The sequence below is a fragment of the Oncorhynchus gorbuscha genome, linkage group LG08 (genome assembly GCF_021184085.1).
Source record: "Oncorhynchus gorbuscha isolate QuinsamMale2020 ecotype Even-year linkage group LG08, OgorEven_v1.0, whole genome shotgun sequence".
Taxonomy (NCBI): Eukaryota; Metazoa; Chordata; class Actinopteri; order Salmoniformes; family Salmonidae; genus Oncorhynchus; species Oncorhynchus gorbuscha.
In genome coordinates this window covers 30,957,182-30,983,619 of record NC_060180.1, presented here as the reverse complement: position 1 = coordinate 30,983,619, position 26,438 = coordinate 30,957,182, and the positions used below count along the sequence as shown (strand labels likewise).

Sequence of the window (26,438 nt, the reverse complement as noted above, 5' to 3'; positions counted from 1 at the left end):
CCCTGACAACTGGCTGCGCTCGCCTCCTCAAGGAACCAACACTCTACCCTACCCCTCTGACGTAAAAAAACAACGGACTAGAAACTATTTTTTTTCTTTTCTTTCCAAAACACTTGAGCATAATTTTCTTGACTCTAACCAGAGGCGGATCACTAAACTGAGACCACTCTCCACTATGTCACAGAGGCTCTCCGTTCTGCCAAAGCTGACTCTGTCCTCTGTTCTCATCCTCCTAGATCTATCCTCTGCCTTCGACACCGTGAACCATCAGATCCTCCTCTCCACCCTCTCAGGGTTGGGCGGATCAGGCTCTATCAGATCCTCCTCTCCGCCCTCTCAGGGTTGGGCGGATCAGGCTCTATCAGATCCTCCTCTCCGCCCTCTCAGGGTTGGGCGGATCAGGCTCTATCAGATCCTCCTCTCCGCCCTCTCAGGGTTGGGCGGATCAGGCTCTATCAGATCCTCCTCTCCGCCCTCTCAGGGTTGGGCGGATCAGGCTCTGCACACTCCTGGACTGCATCCTACCTGGCAGGCCACTCCTACCAGATGACGTGGAGAGAATCTGTGTCTGCACCCTGTGCGCTCACTACTGGTGTACCTTGGCATGACCCCGGACAACACCCTGTCATTCTCTGCAAACATCAAAGCAGTGACCCGCTCCTGTAGGTTCATGCTCTACAACATCTTGGCCATCCCACCCTTACGGGAGAGACGCTTCTGCTCAGCCCAGTCAAAGCTCTTCTCTGTCCTGGCACACCAACGGTGGAACAAGCTTCGCTCTAAAGTCAGGACAGTGGAGTCCATCTTTCGAAAACGTCTGAAACCCTACCTCATTGAAGAGTATGTTAAATAACCCTCACAGCGCCCCCTGGTTTAAAAGTAGTACATAGAAGCAATAGGGTGCCGTTTGGGACGCAGACACTGTAAAGTTGCATTACACTGCACAGTTCCAGAAATAACATTCCTTAGCATGCAACATTACCCTTCCAATTCATTAAGGCCTGAGCTGTGATTACAAACAAAGAGCTATAGACGCCAACACAGGGGTTCCACCTCACCGGGGTTCCACCTCACTGGGCCTCAAAGAACTCCAGTTACACATACGCCACACAGACAGAGGAGGACAGATAGCCTTGGACAATGGGCTATTTGAAGAGGAGGTGGAGGAAGATCGAGGTTGTGGAGGAGGGGAGGGGGAGAGGTGGAGGAGGATGAGGTGGAAGAAGAGACGGAGGAAGAGGTAGAGGAGAGGGAGGGGGAATGGAGGGAGAAGGCGTAAATGGTGAAAAGGAGGTTAGAGGACGGGTGTCTACCGGGACTTGTTGGTGAGAAGTTCAGCGTCATAGTACCACTCCACAGTGGGCTCTGGGACAGCGGTGAACTGACAGTGGAAGACAGCCTCCTCATTCTTCAGGACAACCTGGTCCATGGGAGTCACTACTGGCTGGGGGAAACTCTTATCTGGGAGAAAGAGACAGAGAGATAGACACATCACTACATCTGTGGGCATCAGTCCATAAAAACACAACACAGATGCACACGCATCACAGACACATGCAAAACACCCACACTCACACATGCAAAACACCCACACTCACAAAACACCCACACCCGCACACACACACACATGCAAAACACCCACACACCCACACACACACACACACACACACACACACACACACACACACACACACACACACACACACACACACACACACACACACACACACACACACACACACACACACACACACACACACACACACACACACACACACATTTCATACCAGGTTTTACTCAACGTTGCTAACAGCAGTGTGAGGTAGGCAGGGGCCCTTCAGGAGGTTCAGGATGTCAACACCTCTTGGTCCCAGGGAAACGTAATGAGGGCAGTAAGCACAATCCATAACTAGGCTCACGGCAAAACCATGACAGGGCACCCCCCCTACATCCCAAGAACCACACAGGCCATTCTCCCCTATCTTCTCTACCCTATACCAATAGGTCCTTTGATAAATTAAATGAATCTTGTAATTGTTAGAAAGATTCCAGAATGTCTTCTTTGATTAGTTGATGGTCACACTGTAATTAAAGGCAGGCCCAGATTCTAAACTCTGTTTTTACCATCAGGCCCTAATGGTCTTACGTCAGTTAGCACAACATTCGTTTAGGGACAGCGGATCGTGTTGCAAGACAACAGGGCCGAACAGGGCATCCTCTCTCCCCTCCTCCACCACCAGAACCTGTCTGCCAGCCAAACACACCCACTCTCCAGGCCCTGTTTCGGGCTGCAGCTGGCTTGGCGTGCCCAGTGAGGTGTCAGAGTCGCAGGGTTTACCTCTAAATACCTAGCCACAGCTTAGGTCAGAAAGTGCAGACTGCAGCACTTTAAATATGATTTTGGACATTCGTGTCTAATGCCCCTAATCCAGGTCTAATGGATAAGGCTCGTCAGATTTCACAGCCATAAAGAGATGTGGGTGCCAGAAACCCCATTAGGGCGTTCAAAACAGAAAAAAGCTGAACGCTAACTGGGCAGAACAGCACACACCTGGGGCAGACCTTGACTCAAATACTATTTGAAATGTTTGCTTAAGCCTGCCTTAAGAGTGCCAGGTGGACGGGGTTTGGGCATTTGGGAATTTTGTTCTTGGTTACACAACAAGCAAGCTCAGTCCAGCGTTGGACGTGATTTCAAACATGATTTCAACCCTAGGTTTGAACTTGTGCCACCCACAATGTGAGCAGGCCATACTGTACTTAGGGACCTGTCCAAAGCTGTCTGTCAACTATTCACTCATACTGAAGGACTATGGGAGTGCACTGTGCACTGGAAACTCAACAATTATCTTTTTTATTTTTTTATTTCTTCTCTCCATCCAAGTGCTAATCTGATGTGCGTGCGGTGTGGTGTGTCTATGCGTGCATGCGTGTGTGTAAGCAGAGCAGGTGGCTAATCGGAGTGGAGATCAGGTTCCTCCCATAGATGTGGTCCTGACTGAGTACTCTATTTTGTGCGGTGATGTACTCCAGGGCACATTTCCACACACACATACTGTGTAATGAGCAAAAATGTATACAGAAACAAGGACAAAAATACAGGGACTCGCACTGTGAAATTGTGCTTATTGAAATAGAACAGAATCACCAAAAATTGAACATACCAGTTAAATGGAATTTTGGGGAATAAACTGAGGAAGCTAATGTTTACATACACAGTACCTTTACAATAAGTGGATTTGTGTGATTTATAGTGCGTGTGAGAGAGTGGCTGTGGCTACTCACATAACGGTAGGCCCTGTAGTAATCACATTACAGGCTCTCTCTTCACACTAACGGTCCACAGCAACACATTCACTGCAGAACAAATCTCATAGTGCCGCCAGGCCTCTAGCAGGCCTATCAGGTGACGAAACACACCATGACAGGTGTGAAAATATTTAAGAAAAGTAGAAAATATGCTAACACGCCATAACCTTTCTTTTGTTTTATTAACGTCACACTGTTGCCTGGCTCAACAGAGCAGCAGGCACACTGTGTGTGTGTGTGTGTGTGCGTGCGTGCGTGTGTGTGTGTGTGTGTGTGTGTGTGTGTGTGTGTGTGTGTGTGTGTGTGTGTGTGTGTGTGTGTGTGTGTGTGTGTGTGTGTGTGTGTGTGTGTGTGTGTGTGTGTGTGTGTGTGTGTGTGTGTGTGTGGGATTCTTTTGAAGACCATGCTGCAGAGGTAGGAACGAGAAAATGCAACTCAGTAATGGGGCCAAATTGCCAGGGGGCCCAAGTGTGAGCGATGTCAACAAAGAGAACAGGATTATGAAGCAGCATTTACTGAGAAGCAGAGCCCACACACACACATACTAAAACACACACACAGGATAAACGTGTACAGACAAAAAAGATGCATGCATGCATGCACACAGGCACACACACACACAACTCTCCCACCCACACATACCTATGATGTTGAGGGTGAAATTGGCGTTGCTGCACACATGGCCGGCTGCATTCTTGGCACAGCAGTAATACAGGCCGTTGTCGTCGGGGCTGGCGCTCTTGAAGGTGAGGGTGCGCTCTTTGTTGTTGATTTGATGGGTCTTCTCTGTCAACCTCATCCCATCCCGAAACCACTGGCACGTAGGCCTGAGGGGGAAGGAGAATAGAGGAGGCAGTTCAGTGGAAAGTCAAAATACGTATTTGATATTACAATACACATACTGTAATATGCAGTTGAAGTCTGAAGTTTACATACACCTTAGACAAGTACATTTAAACTCAGTTTTTCACATTTCCTGAAATTTAATCCTAATAGAAATCCCCTGTCTTAGGTCAGTTAGGATCACCACTTTATTTTAAGAATGTGAAATGTCAGAATAATAGTAGAGAGAATGATTATTTCAGCTTTTATTTTTTTCATCACATTCCCAGTGGGTCAGACGTTTACATACACTCAATTAGTATTTGGTAGCATTGCCTTTAAATTGTTTAACTTGGGTCAAATGTTTCGGAGTAGCCTTCCACAAGCTTCCCACAATAAGTTGGGTGAATTTTGGCCCATTCCTCCTGACAGAGCTGGTGTAACTGAGTCAGGTTTGTAGGCCTCCTTGCTCCCACACGCCTTTTCAGTTCTGCCCACAAATTTTCTGTAGGATTGAGGTCAGGGCTTTGTGATGGCCACTCTTTGTTGTCCTTGAGCCATTTGCCACAACTTTGGAAGTATGCTTGGGGTCATTACCATTTGGAAGACCCATTTGCGACCAAGCGTTAACTTAAAACTGATGCCTTGAGATGTGTTTCAATATATCTACCGTAATTTCCGTACTATAGGCCGCTACTTTATTCCCACGCTTTGAACCTCGCGGTTTATACAATGACGCGGCTAATTTATGGATTTTTCCTGCTTTCACAAGATTCATGCCGCCAAAAAACTGAGCACCGTCACATAATGTGACGTAAATCGAGCGCGCTCAAGCTTCCCATCATTCTGATGACGGTAGTAATTTTGTCACCCTCATCATGGCAAAGACACGGAGAAATGCATATGATGCAGCTTTCAAGTTGAAGGCGATCGATCTGGCTGTTGGAAAAGGAAATAGAGCTGCTGCACGGGAGCTTGGCCTTAATGAGTCGATGATAAGACGTTGGAAAGCAGCGTGAGGAACTGACTCAGTGCAAAAAGACAACAACAGCTTTCAGAGGGAAGAAAAGCAGATGGCCCAAAGTATTTGCAGCCACTCGACATCAGTGTAAATCGTGCATTAAAGGTGGCGCTCCTTGTTCAGTGGGAGTCTTGGATGACAAGTGGGGAGAAATCCTTCACTAAAACGGGCCGCATGCGAAGAGCAACTTATGGTCAAGTCTGCCAGTGGGTCCTGACAGCGTGGAGCATTGTCAAAAAATCCACTATCATCAACGGGTTTCGAAAGGCTGGACTGCTGCATGTTGAAGGGGCAGCATGAGCTCAGCGGGGTATTTGCCTCTGGATGAAAGTGACGAGAGCGACAATGAAAACGATCCAACATCGGATGAAGCAATTCTGAGGCTATTCAACTCCGACACCGAAGGAGATGACTTCAGTGGTTTCAGTGCACAGGAGGAGGAAGATAGTGACCAATGACTTTCTTGGTAGGCCACTGTTTAATTTTTGTTACAAGCCGTGTTTCGTTTAAAGGCTGTATAAAGTTCATTTGTTTCAATGTACCGGTAGGCACCTGCGGCTTATAGACATGTGCGTCTTATTTATGTACAAAATACATATTTTTTAATAATTCAGTGGGTGCGGTTTATATTCAGGTGCGCTTAATAGTCCAGCAATTACGGTACATCATTTTCCATCCTCATGAAGCCATCTATTTTGTGAAGTGCACCAGACCCTCCTGCAGCAAAGCACCCCCACAACATGATGCTGCCACCCCCGTGCTTCATGGTTGGTGGAGTGCTGCAGAGATGGATGTCCTTCTGGAAGGTTCTCCAATCTCTACAGAGGTACTCTAGAGATCTGTCAGAGTGACCATCATGTTCTTGGTCACCTCCTGGACTAAGGCCCTTCTCCCCCGATTGCTCAGTTTGGTCAGGCAGCCAGATCTAGGAAGAGTCGTGGTAGTTCAAAACTTCTTCCATTTAAGACTGATGGAGGCCACTGTGTTCTTGGGGACCTACAATGCTGCAGAAATATTTTGGTACCCTTCCCTAGATCTGTGCCTCAATATAATCCTGTCTCTGAGCTCTACGGACAATTCCTTAGACCTCATGGCTTGGTTTTTGCTCTGACATGCACTGTCAACTTTGGGACATTATATAGACAGGTGTGTGCCTTTCCAAATCATGTCCAATCAATTGAATTTACCACAGCTGGACTCCAATCAAGTTGTAGAAACATCTCAAGGATGATCAATGGAAACAGGATGCACCAGAGCTCAATTTCAAGTCTCATAACAAAAGGTCAAAATGTAAATAAAGTATCTGTTTTCTATTTGTCATTATGGGTTATTGTTTGTAGATTGCTGAGGAACATTTTTTATTTAATACATTTTAGAATTAAGGCTGTAACGTAACAAAATGTGGAAAAAGTCAAGGGGTCTGAATACTTTCCGAAGCACTGTACATGCACCCCTTGAATTCTGAATTCAAGGTAAAGGAAGAGAGGTGGAGGGGCTCACCGTGGGTGTCCGTCAATGTGGCACCGCAATGTCACTAGGGCAGAGCTCTCGATCTCCACCTCCGTGGTTGGCTCCTTCAGGGTCACACCCCCACTTTCCAACCCTGTTAAAGGGGGAAGGGGAGGGAGAGAGAGAGAATGACAGAGAGAGAGAGAGCGTGCATGACAGAGTTTGAGAGAGAGAGAGAGAGAGAATTCAGTTCAGAAACAGTTTGTGTTTTGCAGCGAGGAGAGAGCAGAAAAGAGGGAGAAAGATCAGAGAGAGAAGAGGGAGAGAGGATGAGAGGGACAGGATGAAAATTTAGATAAGTGGTATTCTTATGCTGCGTCACTTCTCATGAAACACACTGTAACACAGTATCCAGGCTAACTGTGATGTTAATGGTAGCAGCCACACTGAGAAAAGTTCCCTTGCAGTTTTGACCCAATTCCAATGTATAAGGAAAATTCAACAAAAATAGCACATATCTGTCATTATATCAGATTAATCCACCCTACTTGTATGTATCTATGATGTATGATAAAATGAAAATGGCAGATTCTAGTGAAGCATGGCTAAACCTCCCTAACAGCTCTTCTTTTATTTAACCTTCATCTAACCAGGGGAGTCAGAAGAGATTGACAGCATGAAGCAGTGAGGATCTCCCTCACGGATCCATTCCCACTGAAGTGTAACCAATTGATTTTCATAATGATAGCGCTTATTAGTCTTTGATTCTCCCCTGCTGTGGTGTGTGACAGCCTGCTTCCCAATGGGAACAGGGTTCTGGTCAAAAGTAGTGCACTATATAGGGAATATAGGATTCCATTTGGGATGCAACCTCTATATTGGCACTAACTGAGCGTGTAGACTACGCTCATTCATATAATGGTATATACAGTAATACGTGCCTTCATATTTGTCATGCTTAAATGTATGCATTTGACGTAATGAGGGCACATCCATTTAGCCAGTGTGTGTGTGTGTGTGTGTGTGTGTGTGTGTGTGTGTGTGTGTGTGTGTGTGTGTGTGTGTGTGTGTGTGTGTGTGTGTGTGTGTGTGTGTGTGTGTGTGTGTGTGTGTGTGTGTGTGTGTGTGTGTGTGTGTGTGTGTGTGTGTGTGTGTGTGTGTGTTAGTAGCAAGGCTCAAGTCACGCCCACCTGAGAATACAGCACAGTTCAGCTTTCATTTGGCTGTGTTGGCAAAATGGATAAGATTTGTCAACTATTTGTAAATTCACAGACTGCTTTCAAAATAGAAACGGACAATATTCTTACCACTACTTGAGCAAAACACATTTTATCTTGGACTTCACTATCGAGAGAAGTGTGAAACGATGTCTCAAAAGGATGGAGGTATCATCAGAAATCGTAGACAGGGACCTAAAAAGGTTTTGACCCATGTGTTTATCAAAGTTAATTAAACGCACTGACAAGGCAACGAGATGAAAAGAAAGAAGAGAAAATGATGTACCTACAGTAAGTGTTCCCCTTCGTTGGATAGAAAATGTTTGATCATGATTAGATGTTTTGTAAACCTGGGATCATCAACTAGATTCAGCCGTGGGCCGATTCTTTCTAGAATGGATTGCCGGGGGGGGGGGGGCAGGAACATAATTAAAATCACTTGTAGACCGCAATTTGACCCCAAGAATCACAAACAGATATAAGATTTGATCAAAACATAATCATTTCAAACCGTGCTTACAGTTGAAGTCGGAGGTTTACATACACCTTAGCCAAATACATTTCAACTCAGTTTTTCACAATTCCCGACATTTAATCCTGATGTCTTGAGATGTTGCTTCAATATATCCACATCATTTCCCCGCATGATGCCATCTATGTTGTGAAGTGCACCATCCTGCAGCAAAGAACCCCCACAACATGATGCTGCCACCCCCGTGCTTCATGGTTGGGATGGTGTTCTTTGGCTTGCAAGCCTCCCCATTTTTCCTCCAAACATAACGATGGTCATTATGGCCAAACAGTTCTATTTTTGTTTTCATCAGACCAGAGTACAATCTTTGTCCCCATGTGCAGCTGCAAACTGTAGTCTGGTTTTTTCATGCCGGTTTTGCTGAGCGACCTTTCAGGTTATGTCGATATAGGACTTGTTTCACTGTGGATATAGATACTTTTGTACCTGTTTCCTCCAGCATCTTCACAAGGTCCTTTGCTGTTGTTCTGGGATTGATTTGCACTTTTCACACCAAAGTACGTTCATCTCTAGGAGACAGAACGCGTCTCCTTCCTGAGCGGTATGATTGCTGGGTGGTGTTTATACTTGCGTACTATTTTTTTGTACAGATGAACGTGGTACCTTCAGGCGTTTGGAAATTGCTCCCAAGGATGAACTAGACTTGTGGTCTACAAAAAAAATTCTGAGGTCTTGGCTGATTTCTTTTGATTTTCTATGATGTCAAGCAAAGAGGCACTGAGTTTGAAGGTAGGCCTTGAAATGCATCCACAGGTACACCTTCAATTGACTCAAATTATGTCAATTAGCCTATCAGAAGCTTCTAAAGCTTCTAGAGGCACAGTCAACTTAGTGTATGTAAACTTCTGACCCACTGGAATTGTGAAATAATCTGTCTGTAAACAATTGTTGGAAAAATTCCTTGTGTAAGTAAGTAAATGCCCTAACAGACTTGCCAAAACTATAGTGTGTGAACAAGAAATTTGTGGAGTGGTTGAAAAATGAGTTTTCATGACTCCAACCTAAATGTATGTAAAACTTCCGACTTCAACTGCACATCTACCTGGTTTTTCTATGCATCAGCAGGACCAACCAGCAGGCTCAAGGGGGAGGTGTGTGTGTCTTTGTTAATAACAGCTGGTGCGCAATGGCTCAGAGTAAGGAAGTCTTGAGGTTCTGCTTGCCTGAGTTAGAATACTTCATTATAACCTGTAGACCATACTATGTACTAAAAGAGTTATTCTATTTTTTGTAGCTGTCTATTTACCACCACAAACTGATACTGACACTAGGACCGCACTCAAAGAGCTGTATAAGGCCAAAAGCAAATAAGAAAACATATGCAGAGGTGCGAGGTGGCGCTCCTAGTGGCAGGGGATTTTAATGCAGGGAAACTGAAATCCATTTTACGTAATTCCTACCAGCAATCCACCTGTGAAACAAACTAGATATGACAAAACTCTATATCACCTTTACTACACACACAGAAAAACATACAAAGCTTTCCCTCACCCTCCATTTGGCAAATCTGACCATAACTCTATCCCCCGAAATCCTGCTGACAAGCAAAAACTCGAACAGGAAGTACCAGCTCAGGTGAATTGGATGCTAAACTACAAAACTGTTTCGCTAGCACAGACTGGAATATGTTACGGGATTCATCCGATGGCATTGAGGAGTTTACCACATTAGTCACTGGCTTCATTACTAAGTGCATTGACGACGTTGTCTCCACAGTGACCGTACTGACATATCCCAACCAGAAGCCATGGATTACAGGCAACATCCGCACTGAGCTAGTGTGACAACCCTCCCACTCTGTCTGCCGAATTCTCTCTCTTTGCTCTTGTTTTCCTTAATAGGATGTCGGTGGGTGGTGCCGGGAGGGTCGTCAGAGAAATGGGACACACCTGGGCTCGGGTGTGTCCCAGGAAAAATGCATCTCTGCCCCATTCGTTGGAGAGACTCTCCATGCAGAAACACTTACAGATTTTGGTTGTGGCATTTATGTGGATGTTTTGTTTGTTTGCGTTGGCACCTTTCAACACTACTCATTATCATATGTATACACGCAACCACTCACACTACTGATTACACACACCATTGTTAATTGTATTTACTTTACTTCAGTTAATAAATATATTTTGTTGTTCTTTATCTCCACGTTGTCTCCCTTTTGTTATGAACTTCGAGCCGGTTTGTGACAGCTAGCCTAAAGCTGCCACTTTCAAGGAGCAGGACACTAATCCGGACGCTTATAAGAAATCCCTCTACGACCTCGAACGAACCATCAAAGTGTCGATCCAGGACTAAGATCTAAATTCTACTACGCCGGCTCTGACACTCATCGGATGTGGCAGGGCTTGCAAACTATCACGGATTACAAAGGAAAACCCAGCCGTGTGTGTGTGTGTGTGTGTGTGTTTGCAGAATGTCTGATGATGGACTTAGGGATGCTGATTGGCTATGGCTTTCAGTCAAGTCCTCTACTGTTATGAGTGGGTGAGGATGGGGCTGTCACAATGACCTGGGGCCAGACACACACAGACCTGTCATTAGGGGGTGCTGAGAAGGAGGGATGAGGCAAACCTTCCATCCAAGAGGAAACAGTGAGTCACAAAGGGAGAGAGGAGAGGAGAAAGTAACAACACCACACAGTCCACAAATACTCATCCATATGGCTGCCATGCCTTGTCAGTCTGCTTGGTAATATGACAGAACACCCTCCACCTGCCACCTTCCCTCTACAAAATACATCCATTACTACAGACAGATATTATCTGACTTTTAAACTCTATTGACAATGAATGCTCAATCAAGACAGGAACCAGGGCAATGAAAAAGGGGGGAGGGGGAGAGGAGAAACCTGGCAACCACAACTCATTAGGAGCAACAAGGCTTTATAAAAGCTAGGAGGCAGGCAGAACGCCAGGTCTGCATCGCTAGTGTTAATAACAGAGATGAATGCTAGGACATTGTTAGGACAGAGGCTTAGGGTTATTCACGCCTCGGCGCACCAAGGGACCAATATGTGTGTGTATGTATGGGTTACACTCAATGTGATGATTTGTTGCCATGGTGAATGGTTTCCCTGATGCAGTCAAACCACAGTAACCTGAGTTACGGGTGGATTTGGTCAGAAAAACAGACATAACTGGCTACTGTATTATGGTAAAATGAAAAACATTTCAGGTGGGTATGGACATGATGAAAACAGACTCTCCTGCAACTATTCCCCAAGTCGTTGTTGCAAAAGATAATACGAACAGTTTCTTTCCAAAACACTATATATCCCTTTTTTTTAGAAATGTTGGTAAATATGCTTTTATTGTTTAAGGAACTTATGAAAGAGATTGCCTACTGGGCACACCCTGGTTGAATGAACACATTTTCCATGTCATTTCAATGAAATTATGTTGAACCAACCTGGAATAAACATTTAACTAACGTCTGTGCCCAGTGGGTGTTGTGGTTTTTCACCATCTAATCATCACATTGGGTTGTTCAATGACATACATGTATTTGTTTGAAATCTGTCACTTGATGGTTTCATTTCAGAGAGACAAATAATTATTGCGAAATGCTATATATCCGCCTCACTCTCAGAGAAATAAGTAGTACTTCTAGGTTTTACACGGTTAAATGTAACAAATAACTACATCAAATAACTGCATAAGTGATACATTTGTGACATCGACAATATATAACTAGTAATATGAGATCTATATGTAAAACATGTTCATTTGACATTTAGTCATTTAGCAGATGCTCTTATCCAGAGGGACTTACAGTACATCTTAGCTAGGTGAGACAATAACATATCACAGTAAAATATACAGTGTATGAACATTCCATTCCAGCTAAACAATAGATGTATAGCTTTTTGCAACTAAAAAAAAAACATTTCGATGCACACCTAAAATATCTGAATTAAAAATCTGAGAACAGAAATATTTTTTCAAAACACACACACACAATGAAGGTACCCTTAAAGCAATAATATGTGGTGAAAAAACACAAATGTGAAAAATGTGGCATTATGGAAATAAGCTCTTCATATGTTCTTCTTAGTCAACTTACCTGGTAAAATAATGGTTAAAAAAAGAAGGATACACCTACAGCTTTCTAAACATGAGACGTGAAATTACACGAAACAATACAATGTCTTAAAACGTACTGTAGGCTATGTATCCATACAATACTATGTGCTTTACCCATCTCTAATCTTTTATTGTCGCCAAACATAGCTTGGTGCTGTGGAGCCAGTGCTCTCTGTTGGGGGAGGTGTCCATACTCTTCTGATGTGAGTGACAGAAAGTAGACAAGTGAATCGATGGCAAGTTAAAAACAACCTAGAGCGTTGCTGTCTGTCACACATGCATGCACGCACACACACACACACACACACACACACACACACACACACACACACACACACACACACACACACACACACACACACACACACACACACACACACACACACACACACACACACACACACACACACACACACACACACACACACACACACACACACACACACACACATATTAATGCTTTCTCTCTGCTCAGTGTCAGTCTAGCGGTGTGGGTCTGACAGACATTGGAAGACTGGAGATCGAAGGGCTCACACTGACTGAGCTGCTCTAACGGGGCCTCATTTATAAACTGTGCTTAAGTAAAACATATACCACCAAAACATGCGTGCCCCAGTTTCCACGCAAAAGTTCAATTCCTCACCTTTTCTGTGATGGTTTCATACTCAAGAGGTAGCCAATAGGCCAGCAATAAGGAAACTATTCGTCCCATCTCGCGTTTAATTGGATCCACTTCAAAGTAGTGAACAGATAAGCTAGTTGAAATATTTTGCTCTATGTAATCTGATCCAAAGCACAGTTTATGTGGAACAGACGGTTGGTTGTATGCTACTTCTGTATTCTTATTACGTCTGAACTTTCACTTCAAATTCCTTGAGTAGACGATATTGCACTTACACACATACAGTGGCAATAAAAAGTATGTGAACCCTTTGGAATTACCTGGATTTCTGTATAAATTGGTCATCAAATTGGAACTGATCTTCATCTAAGTCACGATAGACAAATATAGTGTGCTTAAAATAATTAGACAAATGATTGTATTTTTCTTGTCTATATTGTCCATCATTTAAACATTTACAGTACAGTGTAGGTTGGAAAAAGTATGTGAACCCCTAGGCTAATGAGTTCTCCAAAAGCTAATTGGAGTCAGAAGTCAGCTAACCTGGAGTCCAATCAATGAGATGAAATTGGAGATATTGGTAAGAGCTGCCTTGCCCTATAAAAAACACTCACAAAATTAGTTTGCTAGTCACAAGAAGCATTGCCTGATGTGAACCATGCTTCGAACAAAAGAGATCTCATAAGACGTAAGACTAAGAATTGTTGACTTGCATAAACCTGGAAAGGGTAACAAAAGTATCTCTAAAAGCCTTGATGTTTGGGCTACTGAGGGGCGGAGTGGTCTATAAGGCACTGCATCTCAGTGCAAGAGGCATCACTACAGTCCCTGGTTCGAATCCAGGCTGTATCTCATCCAGCCGTGTTTGGGAGTCCCATAGGGCAGCACGTAGTTGCCCCAGCGTCGCCCGGGTTTGGCCGGGGTAGGCCGTCATTGTAAATAAGAATTTGTTCTTAACTGACTTGCCTAGTTAAATCAAATAAAAAAATAAAATGTTCCTCAGTCCACGGTAAGACAATTTGTCTATAAATGGAGAAAGTTAAGCACGGTTGCTACTCTCCCTAGGAGTGGCCGTCCTGCAAGGACGATTATGCACAGCGCATTATGCTCAATGAGGTTAAGAAGAATCCTAGAGTTTCAGCTAAAGACTTCCAGAAATCTCTGGAACATGCTAACATCTCTCTTGACGAGTCTACAATACGTAAAACACTAAACAAGAATGAAGGAAGAAGCCACTGCTGTCCAAAAAAAACAACATTGGTGCACGTCTGATGTTTGCAAAAGTGCACCTGGATGTTCCATAGCGCTACTGGCAAAATATTCTGTGGACAGATGAAACTACAGTTGAGTTGTTTGGAATCAACACACATCACTATGTGGGCAGAAAAAAAGGCACAGCACAGCACACCAACATCAAAACCTCATCCCAACTGTACAGCATGTTGAAGGGAGCATCATGGTTCGGGGCTGCTTCGTGGCTGAATGGAAGCAAGTCCACGCCGCAATGTTCCAAAATACACTACGGTTCAAAGGTTTGGGGACACTTAGAAATGTCCTTGTTTTTGAAAGAAAAGCATATTTTTTGTCCTTTAAAATAACATCAAATTGATCAGAAATACAGTGTAGACATTGTTAATGACTACTGTGCAGCTGGAAATGGCAGATTTTTTATGGAATATCTACATAGGCGTACAGAGGCCTATGATCAGCAACCATCACTCCTGTGTTCCAATGGCACGTTGTTAGCTAATCCATATGTAGTATTTTAAAAGGCTAATTGATCATTAGAAAACCCTTTTGCAATGCGAGAAATTGCTAAGAAACTGAAGATCTCGTACAACGTACTTCTTTCTCCCTTCACAGAACAGCGCAAACTGGCCCTGACCAAACTGACTCTAACCTACTTATGGCAACCACCGTAAGTAGAAAATGTTTCAGAATTTGCGGGCAGTGCAGCAAAGATTTGAGAAAAAGTCCATGCAAAACATTGTTGTCTTTAAACACTGTGTATATGTAAGACAACCTAGACCTACAGCAAATATCACTGCAAAAGATGAACATTCTGCCATCAGCTCCAAAGACATTTGATCAAGTTCGCTATTGCCTCGGCCTAAGTCAAATACTTCCTAAGTGTACAGCAAATAAGGGTAGTTTTAATGTTTGTTCACGCGCGCACAGTTTCAGGACGGGTGTGATTTTTAACGGGAAACATGCGTATGTATGGAGTGCACCAAGTTTATAAATCTCAATATTTTTGTACGTGTGCAGTCTTTTCAGAAATGGCACAAGCAAATATTTAGTGTGAAATTTACGCTACAGTTATAAATGAGGCCCCTGGGCCATATCACATACAGGCAGGCACTGTCTGGATCATTACACCTATACACATGGGGGACTTATTTTGACAGCCAACCACAGGAAATAAAAGAGCTTGAGGTGTAGGGGGTCCTGGGAGACTCTGTAATTCTGCTATCAAACACCACAGATGCTGCTCTCCCAGGTACCTCTGAGATGCTGTGGTGCATTGTGTGGAAAATAAAACATGGAATTCTATTAGGGAGATAGTCCGAATGTGACGGTGAGGAGTGTGTGTGTGTGTGTGTGTGTGTGTGTGTGTGTGTGTGTGTGTGTGTGTGTGTGTGTGTGTGTGTGTGTGTGTGTGTGTGTGTGTGTGTGTGTGTGTGTGTGTGTGTGTGTGTGTGTGTGTGTGTGTGTGCGTGTGCAGATGCATGCACATACACCGAAGGTGTTTAAAAATCCTAATTTTCAGATTACCCATCTTTCCCACTAGTTCCACATCCCACTGTAATTCCACATCTCGGTACAGTAATCAATCAAGTTCAACGCTACAAACCCTAGGACTAACAAACAAGCTGACAATAGGCTTCCTGTTGCCTCCACTCTTTACCAGTGAGATCAAGTGTTGGCCGGCTTGGATACAAAGGCCTGTTCCAGGGCGCGTTCTCAGGGCATGCACAGATCACCTGGCATTTTCACTGTAAATTTCATCCTTTCTTTGTCCCAGTCTGTAATCCCCACATGTCTTGAGATGAATACAATACTTCCTGTTCCCAATAACTCTCAGGCTTCACGCAACAATTATTTACGCCCTGTAGCACGCACATCTGTAATCATGAAGTGCTTTGAAAGGCTACACATCATGGTACACATCAACTCCATCATTCCAGACACCCTAGCCTTTTAGGGATAGGCAGCATTTTCACTTTGGATGTATTGCGTGCCCATAGTGAACTGCCTCCTACTCTGTCCCAGATGCTAATATATGCATATTATTATTACGATTGAAAACACTCTGAAGTTTCCAAAACTGTTTGAATTATGTCTGTGAGTATAACAGAACTCATAGGGCAGGCAAACTTCCAAACAAGAAGTGGAAATTCTGGGGCTGGTTGATTTTCAACTCATCGCCTATTCACATCCAAATAAGATATGGATCTTTTCGCACTTCCTGCGCCTTCCACTAGATGTCATGAATGAAGCCTCTAGTGTGATGTGGGACCGGATGGCAGCTATTTGAGTCACTGTTCTGGCAGAATTCCAGTTCCTGGTTACGCACAGTAGTCATGATATCGCCTTGCAATCCATTATTCTGTACACAAAAAGAATGCTCCGGTTGGAACGTTATTGGATATATACGATAATAACATCCTGAAGATTGATTCTCTACTTAGTTTGACCAGTTTATTCAACCTGGAATATAATTTTAAGTTTTCTTCCGAGTTCGCCTGGACCAGCGCCAGCTTTTGGACATGTGAACTAAACGTGCTAGCAAAAGTAGCTAATTGGACACTAGTAATGGACATTATGGAACAAAACAACGATATATTGCGGAACTAGGATTCCTTGCACTGCATTCTGATGAAAGATCATCAAAGGTAAGGGAATATTTATGATGAAATTTCATATATTTCTGTTCACTCCAACATGGCGGAGAAATATATTTACTTCTGAGCACCATCTCAGATTATTGCATGGTATGCTTTGTTCGTAACGTTTAAAAACAATCAGACACAGCGGTTGCATTAAGAACCAGTGCATCTTTAATTATATGTAAAACATGTATCTTTCGTCAAAGTTTATGATGAGTATTTCTGTTATATGACGTGGCTCTCTGTAATTACTCCGGATATGTAACGGTTTTCATATGGTGAAGGAGAGTCGGACCAAACTGCAGCGTGTATATTGCGATCCATGTTTAATCAAAAATCGTAAAAACGAATAAACACTACAAAAACAATAAACGAAACGAAAACCGAAAACAGCCTATACTTGTGTCAACTAACACAGCACAAGGACATCAAGACACTCAGGACAATCACCCACAATACAACCAAAGAATATGGCTGCCTAAATATGGTTCCCAATCAGAGACAACGATAAACACTTCAGACAGCCATAGACTCTCCTAGAACACCCCACTAAGCTACAATCCCACTAAGCTACACACCACATACAAAAACCCATGTCACACACTGGCCTGACCAAATACATGAAGAAAAACACAAAATACTTCGACCAGGGCGTGACAGGATATTTTGGAGGCATTTCTGAACATGGCGCCAATGTAAACCGAAATTTGTGGATATAAATATGCATATTATCGAACAAAACATAAATGTATTGTGCAACATGATGTCATATGAGTGTCATCTGATGAAGATTATCAAAGGTTAGTGATTCATTTTATCTCTAATTCTGCTTTTGTTACTCTATCTTTGGCTGTGAAAAAAGGCTGTGTTTTTTTGGATTTGGTGGTGAACTAACATAAATATACAGTATGTTGTGTTTTCGCTATAAAATATTTAAAAAATCAGACACGATGGGTAGATTAACAAGATGTGTATCTTTCATTTGCTGTATTGGACTTGTTAATGTGTGAAATTTAAAATATTTTTGCATTTCCCGCACTGCGTTTTCAGCGGAATGTTGGGGGGGAGGTTCCGTTAGCGGAACCTGTGTCCTAGACAGGCTAGACCCACTCATATTTGCATAACGCACAAACAGATCCATAGACGATGAAATCTGCCCTCACCCACCTAGATAAGAGGAATACTACATTTGAAGTCAGAAGTTTACATACACCTAGGTTGGAGTCATTAAAACTTCAACCACTCCACAATTTTCATTTTCACAAAATATTGTTTTGGCAAGTCGGTTCGGACATATACTTTTCGCATCACACATGTCATTTTTCCAACAATTATTTACAGACAGATTATTTCACTTATAATTCACAGTATCACAATTCCAGTGGGTCAGAAATTTACATACACTAATTTGACTGTGCCTGCGCACCGGGGGACACCGTGCGCCTCACGGCATAACACGGTGCCTGCCCGGTCCACCTCTCTCCACGGTAAGCACGGGTAGTTGGCTCAGGTATCCTTCCTGACTTAGCCACTACCCGTGTGCCCCCCCCCCCCCCAAGAAATGTTTGGGGCTGCTTCTCGTCTCTGTTGCGCTGCTGTGCCAACTCCTCAAAAAAATGCCGCCGCTCTGCTTTGGCTGCCTCCAGCTCTTCCCTGGGGCGGCGATATTCCCCAGCCTGTGCCCAGGGTCCCTTGCTGTCCAGAATCTCCTCCCATGTTCAGGAGTCCGGAGATCGCTGCTGCCCGATACCACGCTGCTTGGTCCTTGGTTGGTGGGCGATTCTGTAACGGCTTTCTTCTTCCTCTTCTGAGGAGGAGTAGTAGGAAGGATCAAAGTGTTACAGCTTCTATGAATGGTGGGTGGAGGAGTCAAGCGCAGAGAGCAGGTTAGTTCCGTACGTGGATCTTTATTCCAATGACAGCGAAAAATGGACATGCAAAACACAAGGGCGCATGAAACAACCCGTCCAAACAAACAGGACTAAAACTGTCCGGAAAAAATAAAGACCACAAAATAAACCAAAACCATAAAACAGAGAACAAGCCCGCACAATAGCCAGCGGGCCTAGTGCCCTTAGATAGCCTCCAACAAAACTAAACTCAAAACAGGTGTTACCAATTAGACCAAACTAACAGAAACAAAAGGTAAGGGAATCGATGGCAGCTAGTAGGCCAGCGACGACGACCGCCGAGCACCGCCCGAACAGGAAGGGGCACCATCTTCGGTGGGATTCGTGACACGGAGGACCAAAATGCAGCGTGGTATGTATCCATAATGTAATTTAATGAGAATGAATACAAAAAGAACAAGAGAAACCAAATGAAAACCAAAACAGTCCCGAATGGTGCAAACACTGAAACGGAAAATAATCACCCACACCACACAGGTGGGAAAAGGTTACCTAAGTATGATTCTCAATCAGAGACAACTAACGACACCTGCCTCTGATTGAGAACCATACCAGGCCAAACACAAAAACACCACATAGAAAAAGGAACATAGACTACCCACCCATCTCACGCCCTGACCATATTAAAACAAAGACATAACAAAAGAACTAAGTTCAGAACGTGACATTCACTGTACTCGTGCACGTGACATTAAAACGTGAAACCTTGAAACAAAGAGCTAGCAGAGGGGACTAGGCTAAGCCTTCATTAGAAAACACAGGGCTTAATTGTACTCTAAATTACTCCTCTGAATTGAAGGGATTAGAGGAGCCTCCATTGAGTCTGAAATAGATTAGTGCTAGGTTGTGTCCCAAATGGCACCCTATTCGCTATACAATGCCCTACTTTTGACCAGGGCCATTTTGACCAGGGCCATAATATAGGGAATAGGGTGCCGTTTGGAAAGCAGATCTACTCTCCCAGACCCCAGCTGCACTCAACTGTATCGCTGGACAAATGTGGGTAGTGGGTTTCTAGGTCTAAATATACTCATATACAATGCACATATGGATGGTAGACTTACAGTACCAGTCAAAAGTTTGGACACAGGTTTTTCTTTATTTGTACTATTTCTACATTGTAGACTAATAGTGAAGATATCAAAACTATGAAATAACACACGGAATCATGTATAAATCAAAATATGTTTTATATCTGAGATTGTTCAAAGTAGCCACCCTTTGCCTTGATGACAGCTTCGCAAACTCTTGGCATTTTCTCAACTAGCTTCATGAGGTAGTCACCGGAAATGCATTTCAATTAACAGGTGTGCCTTGTTAATTTGTGGAATTTCTTACCTTCTTAATGCATTTGAGCCAATCAGTTGTGTTGTGACAAGGTAGGGGTGGTATACAGAAGATATCCCTATTTGGTAAAAGACCAAATCCATATTATGGCAAGAACATCTCAAATAAACAAAGAGAAACGACAGTCCTTCATTACTTTAAGACATGAAAGTCATGCAGCCGTATTCATCGACCTGGCCAAGGCTTTCGACTCTGTCAATCACCACATTCTTATTAGCAGACTCGACAGCCTTAGTTTCTCAAATGATTGCCTCGCCTGGTTCACTAACTACTTCTCAGATAAGAGTTCAGTGTGTCAAGCCTGTTGTTCGGACCTCTGGCAGTCTCTCAAGGGGTGCCAGAGGGTTAAATTCTCGGGCTCTCTTTTCTCTGTATTCATCAATGATGTTGCTCTTGGTGATTCTCTGATCCACCTCTACGCAGACGACACCATTCTGTATACTTCTGGCCCCTCTTTGGACACTGTGTTAACTAACCTCCAGACGAGCTTCAATGCCATACAACTCTCCTTCCGTGGCCTCCAACTACTCTTAAATGCAAGTAAAACTAAATGCATGCTATTCAATCGATCACTGCCCGCACCTGCCCGCCTGTCCAGCATCACTACTCTGGACGGCTCTGACTTAGAATAAGTGGACAACTACAAATACCTAGGTGTCTGGTTAGACTGTAAACTCTCCTTCCAGACTCACATTAATCATCTCCAATCCAAAATTAAATCTAGAATCGGCTTCCTATATCGCAACAAATCATCCTTCACTCATGCTGCCAAACATGCCCTCGTAAAACTGACCATCCTACCGATCCTCGACTTCGGCGATGTCATCTATAAAATAGCCTCAAACACTCTACTCAACAAATTGGATGCAGTCTATCACAGTGCCATCCGTTTTGTCACCAAAGCCCCATATACTACCCACCACTGCGACCTGTACGCTCTCGTTGGTTGGGCCTCGCTTCATACTCTTCACCAAACCCACTGGCTACAGGTTATCTACAAGTCTCTGCTAGGTAAAGCCCTGCCTTATCTCAGCTCACTGGTCACCATAGCAGCACCCACTCGTAGCACACGCTCCAGCAGGTATATCTCACTGGTTAACCCCAAAGCAATTCCTCCTTTGGCCGCATCTCATTCCAGTTCTCTGCTGCCAATGACTGGAACGAACTTCAGAAATCACTGAAGCTGGAGACTCATATCTCCCTCACTAGCTTTAAGCACCAGCTGTCAGAGCAGCTCACAGTTCACTGCACCTGTACATAGCCCATCTATCTACCTCATTCCCATACTGTATTTATTTATTTATCTTTCTCCTTTGCACCCCAGTATCTCTACTTGCACATTCATCTTCTTCTTCTGCATATCTGCCTTTCCAGTGTTTAATTTCTATATTGTAATTACTTCGTCACCATGGCCTATTTATTTCCTTAACTCCCTTATCTTACTGTATATATACTTTTTGTTTTATTTTTTGTACTGTATTATTGACTGTATGTTTTGTTTATTCCATGTGTAACTCTGTGTTGTTGTATGTGTCAAATAGCTATGCTTTATCTTGGCCAGGTCGCAGTTGCAAATGAGAACTTGTTCTCAACTAGCCTACCTGGTTAAATAAAGGTGAAATTAAAACAAATTAGAAAAATAGTGTCATGACTCTCCTGTGAATATCTGAAGGATCAGGTTACAGTGGGTCCACTCTGCAGCGCCCTCTCTCTCCTGCAGAAGGGGAGAGGAGTGAAGTTGGCCGTTTTATGATGGTTGTAAATACCTACAGGAACTCTCTCTCTCCCGCTCTGCAAATGGAAGTTAAAAATATCTTTGTTACAACAGAGAGATTTTGTGGGACTGTGACATCCAAGATTGATGGATATTGAAACAATATTTCTGTAATCCAAACAGTTGGAACGGTCCGTGGGCACTGAAATAACAATTATGTCAGATCAGATGGTGTTTTGGGATCTCATTAAGGACGGTTTAACAACATAGCTGTATTTCTGAATGTGTATACGTATTTCCCATTTATCAGATTTACATTTAAATGTTGTGGAACTTATATGATTAAATATGAAACTATCTGTGAGAAGATGAAATGTGATGTTAGCCTCCTAAATTAGAATTATTTTTCATATAAAAGCTCTACCCAGTCAGTGACCACAACCACGTGAGCACAGACATTATGTAGGCGTCATGGAATGCCCCTTTTGCCAGAGTGCATAAAACCCTTTGTGAAGAATTAACATATCAGACGAAGCAGACGGACGGTGTTGAACCAGACGTCACGAATGGTCCGACTCTATGAGACCAGAAAACACGGAGTGTAGTTGCACGTTGAAATAGTTATAAACTCTGAAACCCTCTCAAAGAAGAAGACTACACGTGAACATTCAGTCTGCAGCTGTTTAAGTACTTTAGTCTAGTAAACTCGACTGAGAACCACTGGGTGGTACTTTAAAGATCCATTCTAACGAACACTTCCTCTGGAAGATCCGTTCTCACAGACACTTCGAAACTAAAAGGCTTCAACTACAAAAGCCATTGTGACCTTTGGGGACAAACCAGAGACTTCTGTCGAACTACTCTCCCCAGATGGACCAGCGATTTCAACAGAGACAATGAAGACATACAATCGTAAATATTTACAAGCATTTCAAAATCCGAATGAGTGGTTGTTGGGGTGCTAAATATCCATATTTACGATGAGCGTATTATTCAACTGTAGGTAAAGTCCTTTGTCTCTTCTCTGGCTCTTTCTTACATGCCCCTCCCTTTTCATTTTTTTAACAAGCCATCATATCGGGTTATTCCACTAGGGACTTTTCATTGCATTGTGTAGTAAACAATGTGTAAGCTATCCTGTTTGTGTAATTGCGTGATTATTTAGTTAGTCCATAAATAATTTAGGTCAATAGAATTGCTGCAAAGAAACCACTACTAAAGGACATCAATAATAAGAAGAGACTTGCTTGGGCTAAGAAACAATGAACATTAGATGGGTAATGAACATTAGACCATGGAAATATGTCCAAATTTGAGATTTTTGGTTCCAACCGCCATGTCCTTGTGAGATGCAGAGTAGGTGAACGGATGATCTCCGCATGTGTGGTTCGCACCGTGAAGCATGGAGGAGGAGGTGTGATGGTGTTTTGCTGGTGACACTGTCTGTGATTTACATAGAATTCAAGGCACACTTAACCAGCATGGCTGCCACAGCATTCTGCAGTGATACGCCATCCCAGCTAGTTTGCGCTTGGAGAGACGCTTGTTGCGCTTGTTTTTCAACAGAACAATGACCCAAAACACACCTCCAGGCTGTGTAAGAACTATTTGATCAAGAAGGAGAGTGATGGAGTGCTGCATCGGATGACCTGTCCTCCAAAATCACCTGACCTCAACTCATTTGAGATGAGTTGGACAGGAGAGTGAAGGAAAAGCAGTTAGCAAGTGCTCAGCATATGTGGGAACTACTCCAAGATATATATAAATATATATATTTAAAAAAAATCTTCTTCAGGCTAGGATCCTTTTTTCTCAGTTTCCGCCTGACTGACGTGCCCAAAGTAAAATGCCTGTTGTTCAGGCCCTGAAGCCAGGATATGCATATAATTGGTACCATTGGAAAGAAAACAATCTGAAATTTAGGGAAATGTTAAAATAATATAGGAGACTAGATATGGTAGTAGACAATCCAGAGACAAACCAGAATTAGATTTTTTTGAGAGCCCATGCTCTTACAATGGAAAGTATAGGGAAATAATTAAATCTACCTCCCAGTATGCAATTCCTATGGCTTCCACTGGGTGTCAGAACTCAATGTTCAAGGTTTCAGGCTTGCTTCCTCCAAAACGAGTAAGAATAATGAGTTTTAGTACTGGGACACACTATTGGAAATTTGTGTATGCGCACGCGATGAAGACGATATGCACCTGCTAATATCGTTTTCCTATTAAACATACTTCTTTCCGTATGAAATATTATAGTTTGATAACATTTTATGGTATCTGAGGAGTCAATAGACTTGTTTTAACAAAGTTTAGTGGTATGGAGTGGATTACTCAAATCGATGGCGCCAACTAAATGGACTTTTTGGGGTATAAAGTAGGATTTTATCTAACAAAACAACACTACATGTTATAGCTGGGACCCTTTGGATGACAAATCAGAGGAAGAATTTCAAAAAGTAAGTGAATATTTTAAATTGCGATTTGTGAATTTATGAAACCTGTGCCGGTGGAGAAATATTTTGACGCGGGGCGCCGTCCTCAAACAGTCACATGGCATTCTTACTCTGTAATGGCTACTGTAAATCGGACAGTGCAGTTAGATTAACAAGTATTTAAGCCTTCAACCGATATAAGACACTTGTATGTACCTACATGTTTAATATCCATCATTTATATGATTATTTATTTGAATTGCGCGCCTTCCAGTGTCACCAGAAGTTGTCCCACTAGCGGGACGCCTAGCCTTAAGATTATTTACAATAGGCCACGGAAGTCTGGATATACTGCAAAATGGGCCAAATCTGAAGGCATATTAGATCATTCTAGTCTGGTGGCTTTCCCTCTCTTCCCCTCTCTTATCAAACTGAAATTACTACTACTATAGCTACTACTATAATTACTACTACTATAGTTATCTAATCAGTGTTTTCACCCTGGAATCTGTGCCCATGTAATAACTGACTCCCAGCAGTGCATCAGAGAGGACATGCATCAGAGTATGTTGTGTAGCTATAGTGAGCAGTGAGGGGAAGAGCAGGGCTGTGCTGGGAAGGGCATCGGTCATCCTGACCCACCAGACCCAAACATCATGAGTCTCTCTATTTGGACCCCCGGCCAACCCTCACCCTTGTTCTGACAGAAGCCTCATACATCCACCAGCCAACCTCAAAGGGCCTAAGCGATTAGCCCTCAGAAAGGCCTGTTTGATAGGATGCTCTATCATCACCCTCTTGTCCATAGTGTGTAGGACAAGTGAAAAAATACATGCACACCACCATAGACACGCACACTCAGAGACGTGTGCATACAGTGCCTTCGGAAAATATTCAGACCCCTCCCCTTCATATTTTGTTACGTTACAGCCATATTCTAAACTTGATTCAATCATTTTTCCCCCCCTCATCAATCAACACACTATACCCCATAATGACAAAGCAAAAACAGGTTTCTATGTCATGTTTTGTCATTTATTATCTTGTCTTGTCCCTGTGCTTCCCATTCTATTCGTTTCCCTCTGCTGGTCTTATTAGGTTCTTTCCCTCTTTCTATCCCTCTCTCTCCCCCCTCCCTCTCTCACTCTCTCGCTCTCTCTTCTCTCTATCGTTCCGTTCCTGCTCCCAGCTGTTCCTATTCCCCTAATCAATCATTTAGTCTTCCCACACCTGTTCCCGATCCTTTCCCCTGATTAGAGTCCCTATTTCTTCCTTTGTGTTCCGTTCCTGTCCTGTCGGTTCCTTGTCTAGAATTCACCGTGCTGTGTTTGTGTATCGCCCTGTCGTGTCGTGTTTTCCTCAGATGCTGCGTGGTGAGCAGGTGTCTGAGTCTGTCTGGTTCAAGTGCCTTCCCGAGGCAACCTGCTGTTCACCTGCTGTTCAAGATCGAGTCTCCAGTTTGTCCTCGTCATTTCGAGTGAAAGTTGTGTTTTTTGTTTGTATTTACTTTACTGGATTAAAGACTCTGTTTTCGCCAAGTCGCTTTTGGGTCCTCTTTCACCTGCATGACAGAAGGAACCGACCAAGGAATGGACCCAGCGACTTCAGACGCTCGTTACACTGCCGTCGAGATCCAAGGAGCCATGCTCGGCAGACACGAGCAGGAATTGTCTGCTGCTCGCCATGCCGTGGAGAACCTGGCCGCTCAGGTTTCCGACCTCTCTGGACAGTTCCAGAGTCTACGTCTCGTGCCACCTGTTACTTCCTGGCCTGCCGAGCCTCCAGAACCTAGGGTTAATAACCCACCTTGCTACTCCGGGCAGCCCACTGAGTGCCGCTCCTTTCTCACGCAGTGTGAGATTGTGTTCTCTCTCCAACCCAACACATACTCTAGAGAGAGAGCTCGGGTTGCTTACGTCATTTCACTCCTTACTGGCCGGGCTCGAGAATGGGGCACAGCTATCTGGGAGGCAAGGGCTGATTGCTCTAACAAGTTCCAGAACTTTAAAGAGGAGATGATTCGGGTTTTTGACCGTTCAGTTTTTGGTAGGGAGGCTTCTAGGGCCCTGGCTTCCTTATGCCAAGGTGA

General features: G+C 43.5%; 1 protein-coding gene across 1 annotated transcript in view; it reads right to left on the bottom strand.

The window, feature by feature from the left end:
* Positions 1-26,438, bottom strand: part of LOC124041489 (inactive tyrosine-protein kinase 7-like) — a 225,731-nt gene that overhangs the window by 73,378 nt on the left and 125,915 nt on the right. The window contains exons 3-5 of the mRNA XM_046359132.1: positions 6,653-6,755; positions 3,952-4,136; positions 1,314-1,461 (exon numbers count right to left, since the gene is read on the bottom strand). Coding sequence (XP_046215088.1) covers positions 1,314-1,461; positions 3,952-4,136; positions 6,653-6,755 — 436 coding nt within the window. The remainder of the gene's footprint in view (positions 1-1,313; positions 1,462-3,951; positions 4,137-6,652; positions 6,756-26,438) is intronic.